At 43.9% G+C, this 8,757-nt stretch overlaps 1 protein-coding gene and 1 long non-coding RNA gene across 2 annotated transcripts; one reads left to right on the top strand and one right to left on the bottom strand.

Moving 5' to 3' along the window:
- Window positions 1–809: 809 nt before the first annotated feature.
- On the bottom strand, window positions 810–4,864 carry LOC120229335. Its single transcript, XR_005527714.1, has 3 exons — window positions 4,817–4,864; window positions 1,033–1,147; window positions 810–910 (listed from the first exon to the last, which is right to left on the bottom strand). It is a non-coding gene; the product is annotated as an uncharacterized LOC120229335 (long non-coding RNA).
- Window positions 4,865–5,106: 242 nt separating this feature from the next.
- SMIM34A (small integral membrane protein 34A) lies at window positions 5,107–7,305 on the top strand. The gene is made up of 2 exons (XM_039229713.1): window positions 5,107–5,110; window positions 6,893–7,305. The coding sequence occupies exons 1-2, from the start codon at window positions 5,107–5,109 to the stop codon at window positions 7,303–7,305; spliced, it is 417 nt and encodes a 138-aa protein (XP_039085644.1).
- The last annotated feature ends 1,452 nt before the right edge of the window (window positions 7,306–8,757 follow it).

Here is an 8,757-nt window from a genome sequence, read left to right as displayed (position 1 = left end):
GGAAGGAAGGAAGGAAAGAAGGAAGGAAAGAAAGAAAGAGAAAAAGAAAGAAAGAGAAAAAGAAAGGGAGAAAAGGAAAGAGGGAGAGAAAGAGGGAGGGGAGGAAGGGAGGAAGGGAGGGAGGCAGGAGGGAAGGAAGGAGGAAGGGAGGGAGGAGGGAGAAGGGAGGAAGGGAGGAAGGGAGGGAGGAGGGAGGAAGGAAGCTATGACTATCTGGGAGAGTTTGGTCTCTAACGTCAAAGGGCCCGGAAGGTGTGGGGGTAGCTCAGACAAATATTTACCAGGTGAATGGCTTTGCTTGATTGCATTTTGTCTAGACTGAACCAGAAGGTCTAAAGGGACATACGCAAATAGGAAGAAAATTCTTGGCCCTCAAGGTGGTACAACTTGTTCCATTTCACTGTTATGTAAGCATTCAGGAATGACAAAGAGTTCGCGTCATCCACACTGCATAATGAGGCAGGCGGCTGCAGCCCCCGTGACCATGATCTTGACCACCTCTTCAACCCCAGTCAGAGTACTTTTATTAGATGATGCCATGTGGCCATGGCCATGACAGAATATAGACTTCTTTCTTTAAAATATCTGTAGGGACGCCTGGGTGGCTCAGTTGGTTAAACGTCTTACTTCGGCTCAGGTCTTGATCTCGTGGTTTGTGAGTTTGAACCCCATGTCGAGCTCTGTGTTGCCAGCTCAGAGCCTGGAGCCTGCTTCCGATTTTGTGTCGCCCTCTCTCTCGCCCTCTCCCACTTGCGCTGTGTTTCTCTCTGTATCTCAAAAACGCTGAAAAAAGGTTTTTAAAATAGCACTTGAATTTTCTATATACACCTTCAACTTTATTTTCCCATTGTCTGTCAAGGATTTCTGTGTTAAAGAAACAGGGTAAGATTTACATTGAAGTGCAACATGCCTGCGGAAAAATGAACATGGTATAAGTATATGATTCTATGAAGATCCCCAACCTGACAAAGCCATGGAACAGAGTATGAACAGCACCCTAGAGTCCTCCTCCCTCCACCTTTAGTTACTTACCTTCAGCTGGAGGAGATCCATTGTCCTGACTTTTAACATCATGGCTCCACTTTGGCCAACAGGAAGGGTTTCAAGGTCATGGACATGCCTCAGCAACGACAATCTGCAATTCACCCTGTAGAGCAAGTGATTGGGAGAATTCATGGGGCTCTGGGTCCAGCTTGAAGATGACATTCAGGGTGTGGAAGGAGAACGCCTTTGGTTTCAGACATCCCACTTCTGGCACCTGTGAGCTGTGTGGCACTGGGCAAGTCACTTCTCTGAGCCACAAAGAGTGTTACCCCTCCTTAAGGGGGAATAATGCTTCTGTATCACAGGATTACAGAGGCAGAAACCAGGTCAAGAGCACCCAGTACAGAGCTATGCCCTAATCTTACTTACTGCCCCTTGTATAGTGTGGATGAGGCCAAAGGCCTTCCCCCCTTTTCTAAACTTTTTTTAGTATTTATTTATTTTTGAGAGATAGAGAGTGCAAGCGGGAGAGGGGCAGAGAGAGGAGACAGAGAATCAAAAGCAGGTTCCCGGCCCTGAGTTGCTGCACAGAGCCCAACGCGGGGCTCAGACTCACAAATTGTGAGATCATGACCTGAACCAAAGTCAGATGCTTAGCCAACTGAGCCACTCAGGTGGCCCCAAAGGCCCCCTTTCTTTGCCTCCCCCATTTTTCTGGAGCTCCTCACTCCCTACATCCCAGGCCGTCATCCTGCTGAGCCGAATGCGGAAACCTTCTGACCTCGCAGATGACATACTCCACGAAGCCTCCACCTCCACCTTCCCGGTGCCAGCTGCCCAGGCCTGCCCTCCCTGCCCTGAGGCACCAGCCTTGACAGCCCTCCCATTCAGACACCTCCACAGAAGCGGCTCCTCCCCACGCCTCCCCACTCTGGCCTCCCTAGCTTCCTTCCTGCCATGTTGGGGACCAGATGCTATCAGGTCCCACTGTTCTCCACTAACAGGTGAGGCAACTGTTGCTCACGGTGGGAAGGCACTTGCTCAGGAGCACAGGGTGAGCACACAGCTGGGACCAGGGCCCTCACTTCTGACCCTGCTCTGCCCTTTGCCCTTTGTCATCCAGAACCCCCTTTCCGCCCCTTCTTCCCTCAGCCGGTCAGTGTGGGAAATCTCTGTCTGTGTGGCACAGCGAGAAGAACCACGACCCAGCCATTCCCCTACAGAGAGACCATAGGAGCCCAAATAGAACTTTAATGAAGATTTACATTTAAGTAATGGATGTATTTGTTACTGAGCAGGGTGCATGCAGACATGGTTAATTCCTTTATATCCATTAAAAAATATACACTGAAAATTTTACCCCCACTCCTGCCCTCCATCTACCCAATTCTCTTCTTCTCCAGATAACTCCTGTTCTTACGTCTCCAGCCATCCTTAAAGCTTTTCAATGCCAATACAAGCAAACGAGATCTATATAATGTCCCCTCTACTTTGTTACAGAGAGGGTGCCGTACTCTCTTCTTTGCTGTTTTCATTCAACAATACACGTTGGGGAGCTTTACACATTAGTACACAAAGAGCTCCCCCATTTCTTTGTCACAGTCGCAGAGTATTCTGTTGTATTATACCTATGTTATATTATTGAAAAAGAATTCATATCCCATCAGTTTAGAACCCTTTTTCATACTTAAGAAACACCCTGCACCCCATAGTTATCACCCCACAACCCCCACACAAGCCCTAGGCAACCACTAGTCTACTTTCTGTCTTTATAGATCAGTCTGTTCTGGACATTTCATACACATGGAACCATCCAATGTCTTGTTCTTTGTAACTGGAGCCTTCCACTTGGCATAATGTTTTCATTATGTTTGGCATCCATGTTGCAACGTGGGTCCGTACTTCAGTCCTTTTTATTGTCAAATAATATTCCATTGTATGGATGGACCACACTGTGTTTCCCCAGTCATCAGTGGATAGACATTTGGACCATTTCCACTTTTCAGCTACTACGAGTAATCCTGCTATGAACATCCATATGCAAGTTTCTGTCTAGTGTATGTTCCCACCTCTCCTAGATACAGACCTAAGAGTGGAATTGCTGGATCCTATGGTCTATTTTATGTTTTGCTTATCTAGTCCCCTATTGATGGAAATTTGACCAAATGACATCTTAAAAGCCAACAACCCTTACGTGTCTGGCAGGTACAGGTCTTATTACTGACAAAGCTCCCTGCTTTTCTTTTCTCCCAGACTCTTACTATTCTAGCACTTTCTGGTCAAATTTACTCCGATTCTGGTGTGGGCTGTGACTCAAGGCTGTGGGAAAAGGAAGCACCACTCCTCACCGCCTGACCTATCACCTCACTGCCCACTGATCCCTGAGGGGGAGCCCAGGTCCCTCAGCTATGCCCCCCAGCACCTTCCCCATGCCTGTGCCTTCCTGTCTGTGTTTCCTCATCCAAGAGACAGTCCAAGAGGAAGCCGGTGACTCTTGACCATGTAGTTTCCTGACCCTGTGACAATAGGCCTCTGCCACACCTGACCACACCTGTGACAGGTGCAGAACAGGGGAATTCAGGAATCATCCAGGCTGTGAGCTGGCGAGGCAGCCTCAGGAAGAGCCGGAGACTCCTTGGTACCAGGATGTTTTTAAAAATTCCTTTGCATTAGACCTTCTCAACAAGCTTAAGCCAGGAAGTACTTTGTGTTCTGAGCCAACAGGAGACAGATAGATTTTGATTTCTTGATTAACTAAAGGAGAGACAATGAGTCCAGTTCTTCTCTGCTAAGCTTCTATTTGGTATTGCCCTAAAATTCTCCGGGTATCATGTTACTCCCTGCTCAGGAACCTCCGGGGGCCAGACGTCCGTAGGATCTTACAGGGAAGAGTTCTCATTCTGTCTTCTCTTTTCATGGCTACTGCTTAAACCCGCCTTCCCACAAATCAAGGAACAGACCACCTCATGGAATGTGAGTATTCTGTTTCAATGCACGGATGGGCTATTCTAGAATGACTGCTCTATTTCACAGCATGAAATTGTAAGTGCAAAACGCCACAGATGAGGTTTATCTTTCTACAGGATTTTTTATCCATTAAGATACAACCAGCTCATTCTTTTTTTTTTTTTTTTAAGAAAAGTGAAGAACAATGGACTGAAAAAAATAAGGTAGTGAGTTTCCTTCATGTGGGATCGGACTAGTTTTAAAATAATTTAACGTTCTGTAGTTCTTGGTTGGTCATACTTTCTACATATTTGAATATATCACATCCTTCTCGAACAAATCACAGGAAAGGTCTGAGCTCATACATGTGTTCAAAGTTTCAATAAGTTCTCTTGCTCTAATTGAGGTTTATGATGTTCCTGTTGGAACAAAACCTGTTTTGTTTTTTATTTAAAAAAAATAATTATGGGAATGTTCCTCCTTCCAAACTTTAGGTTCTTAAGCCCGTCCACCAACCATGGCATAAAATTTCTGATTGTTGTATCGTTTTCTGTGAGTAACCGATTTTATATAATTCATTTGGGCTTTGTTGCATGTGCTTTGTAGAGTTTCTTTTGAACAGTTTCTCCCTTCATCAAAAAGTAGTAAGATTATTCACTTGTTCTGACGATGAACTACAATAAAACAATACCAGCCTCCCTGAATCTTGAACTAGCAAAATGAATTAGCGACAAACAAGTATCAGATAGAAAGCATTTGTGGAGCAGCTCTGGTCTACTTGGTAGGCTGGGAGATTTATCCTCTGACACATCTGAATGCATCTGTGTTCACACAGGAGAAGAAACGGGGATTTGAGCTGGTGAAGTTCAATTGGAAAATGTCTCACCATTTCATGTACTGCTTCTGTGGCTTTCATTCTGTTTGCACTGGCTCTTCTAGTAGAGAAAACAGTTTTGAATTAAACAGCAATTAAGATTTTAATCTTCTGGTCTTGGAAGGGCACACCGTGTCATTACCCAGGGGCACTTTACCACGGAAACCAGAGAGGTGCCCACTTGTACTCTTTCCTTTTTAAATTAACTTCTTTTTGAAGATAAATACACATGGTACAAAATGTACGAAAGGGCACCTGTGAAAAGTACATCTCATCCCCCATTCTTTTCCCCAAGTGCCTCCATGGGTACCAATTGCTTGTGTATTCTCCCAGAGATATTTTATACATACGTGAGCTTCAAGCAAATAAAATATCCTCCTCTCTTATGCATATGATTATATACTATAACCTGGTTAGCTTACTTTTTAATATATTAATATTTAGTATCCCCCCAAACCTTAATTACTTTAAAAAAATTTTTTAATAGTTTATTGTCAAGTTGGTTTACATATAACACCCCGTGCTCATCCCCACAAGTGCCCTCTTCCATGCCCAATCTTTATTACTTTTTATAGCTCCATAGTATTCCACATCATGGACCTTCCAAAAAGTGTTAAACTGTCCCCCAATTGACGTTATTCAGATTGTTCTTAAGCATTGGTCATCACAAGCAGTGCTTAAACATGCATTATGGTGGACGTTTTCCAGCATATCTTAGGATAAATTCTTACAGGGAGAGCTGCTTGGTCAAAGGTAAGTGCACTTGTAATGTCGATGGATACCCTGACTGGGCCTTCCGTATTGGTTGTATGAATTTACACTCTTTCTAGTATTAAGGAAATGCCTGAAAGTGTATTCTGAAACATTAGTTTTCAAACTTTATAGATCAGAAAAGGTTGCCTTGTTGCAGTTTTAATTTGCGCTAACCCTATTATGAGTAATACTGAAAAGCCTTTTTTTATGTTCCAGAACTCCTGTTCTTCCGTGACCTAATTGCCCACACCTCTTTGCATGTTTTTCTACTAAGGCTTCGGATTTTTCTAAGAGGACTGAAAGCTATTAAGAAATTTAGTGATGGGGGGGCGCCTGGGTGGCTTAGTCGGTTAAGCGTCCGACTTTCGCTTAGGTCATGATCTCGCGGTTCGTGGGTTCAGGCCCCGCGTCGGGCTCTGTGCTGACTGCCAGCTCAGAGCCTGGAACCTATTTCAGAGTCTGTGTCTCCCTCTCTCTCTGACCCTCCCTTGCTCATGCTGTCTCTCTCTCTCTCCTAGAAATAAATAAAAATATTAAAAAAAAAGAAAAGAAAAGAAAAGAAATTTAGTGATGGGGAACCTGGGTGGCTCAGTTGAGCATCTGACCCTTGATTTCAGTTTAGGTCATAATCCCAGGGTGGTGGGATTGAGCCTTGCATCAGGCTCTGCGCTGAGCATGGAGCCTGCTTAAGATTCTCTCTCTTTCTCTCCCTCTGCCACTCCCCTGCTCTCTCGCTCTCCCTCTCTCTCTAAAAAAAAGTATTTAAAAATTTTTTAAAGTATTTATTTTTGAGAGACAGAGAGAAAGCAAGTGCAAGAGGGGGAGGGACAGAGAAAGAGGGAGACACAGAATCTGAAGCAGGCTGCCGGCTCTGAGCTGTCAGTATTTTTCTGGCTGGCTCCTTTTAAATTTTGGCTAGGCTAATTTCCACTCACCACTCACTGTTTTCAGATGTTTCCCAATTAGTCTTGAGAGCTGATTTTTCGATATTCATAGTTTGTCTATTTCACAAAGAAATTCTATGGATATTTTTACTGCAATTATGTTAGTTGCATAGATTACTTTAGGGACACTTGATGTCTGTGTGATGTTGCATCTCCCATTTATGAACTTGGTGTTTTGGAATCCTTTTGATTTTTAAAAAGATACTGATATATATATATATATATATATATATATATATATACATAGTTAGGCTCCTCCCCATTCAACATGGAGAGCCCCGTTAGGCAGCCCCATGTTTCCCACTGATGTGAGGATCACACTGTCATTGGCTTGGCCAGGCAGCCCTCAGCCCAGGATTCTGGGTCTCACTTGGATCTCTCTGTTTCTCAGTGATCAAGTGGACTTCTCAGGGACCCCCCAACCAGACCCAGGCCAGCCCTGACCTAGGCTACCTGCTGAGGGATCACATGGAAGGCAAGAATGGCACCAATTCCACCAAGGCCCTGAAACTTCCAGACGGGACCAGCGCGGCCTGGTACATTCTCATCATCATTGGCATCTACGGAGTGATTTTTCTCTTCCGGTTGGCCAGCAACATCCTCAGAAAAAATGATAAATCCTTAGAAGATATTTACTACTCAAATTTGACCTCCGAACTCAAAAAGAAAAATCTCCAAAGAAAGGTGGCCAAATGCTCTGCCATGACCGTTAGCAACAGAGCCGTCCTGCAGTCCAACCAGACCAGCCTGGAACCAAAATTTAAAAACAGTGGGTGCCAAACTGAAATCCAAGGGATCCCTTGAAGGTCAAGGCAAATAGGCCTCCACAGAAGATGCCCCACCTTCATACAAAGAGTTTTGAGTCTACCTGTAACCTTGAGAGAGGAGTCAAGTCCTTGAGTGGGACTAGGAGAGTATTACTGGGGCTCCACTGACCCAGGAGAATATTATTTTAAGGAAAGGACAATACAAACTTAAGAATGAAGACAAGAATAATTGTGACATTACCAGGTCCTTGCAAAACACATAATAAATATTTGCTGAATGAATGAAGGATGCATATACTAGTGGGTCAGTTTAGTTCCTTATAATGAGAGCTATTTCACTGAGAACAATGGGCCCTAACAATTTTCATTTGGGCACTTTCTTCTGGTGGAAATGTCCAGTCTCCAGACAAAATATAGTGAGCACGGGACTTCAACAAGGGGATTCATTGTTCTCAAGGAAGGAAGTACCAGTAAAACCTTGGATTGCAAGTAACTTGTTCTGCTAATGTTCCGCAAGATGAGCAAACATTTCTAATAAATTTTAACTTGATAAATGAGTGATATCTTGTCATATGAGTAGAATGTGATGCCGAATGTCTCAAGATCACAACTGAGCCAATGGTTCTTGAAATTCACTTTGATACACAAGTGCTTTGGATTACAAACACGTTTCCGGAACGAATTATGCTGGCAAGCCAACATTTTACTGTAGTTCCAGCAAGTCAAGGTAATTGGATTGTTATTGTTTACCGTCTCTCTGTGTGTTTACAAAGTACATTTATCTCACTTGGGTCCTTATAGCAAGGGGGCTGGGCGAGCATCCAGCCTTAGTCCTGGTGGCTTCCTTTCTGCCTATACGTCCCATTCATTCGTCTGCCTTCAAACCAGCTCAGATATTATTTCCTCCAGAAAGCCTTCTCCCCTGGCCCAGCGTCCTACAGATGTGCTTTTCGAAAATATCAAAACTAGGGACACCTTGGTGCCTGCGTGCTCAGGTGGCTCATTTGGTTAAGTGTCTGGCTCTTGATTTTGGCTCAGGTCATGATCTCATTGTTCGTAAGTTCAAGCCCTGTATCAGGCTCTGTGCTGACAGTGTGTAGCCTGCTTGGGATTCTGTCTCCCTTTCTCTCTCTGCCCCTCCCCTGCTTGCCCTGTCTCTCTCTTTCTCCAAATAAATAAGTAAATATTTTTTAAAAATTTTAAATATATCAATACTCATGTAAAAAAATAAAAGCTAAAATAAAAGGACCTGGTATGTACCAGGCACATGTTCTACATGTATTGTTTGATTTTCCTGTTGCCCATCCTCTGTATCCCCATGTGCTATGCCGACTCCATTGGTAACACCCACAAAGAAAGCCAGAGACAAACCATAGAGTCACGTTAACAGAGGAACTTTCATATAAAGAATTATCCAATTATGATAAGAGACTATACACATATACAAAGAATTCTGAAACATATCCTAGGGCTGAGGGAGAGTGTTCAG

Source organism: Hyaena hyaena, unplaced genomic scaffold, assembly GCF_003009895.1.
Source record: "Hyaena hyaena isolate Hyena2069 unplaced genomic scaffold, ASM300989v1 scaffold_2, whole genome shotgun sequence".
Taxonomy (NCBI): Eukaryota; Metazoa; Chordata; class Mammalia; order Carnivora; family Hyaenidae; genus Hyaena; species Hyaena hyaena.
Note: the sequence above shows the minus strand (reverse complement) of the source record. Positions and strands in the feature narration are given on the sequence as shown.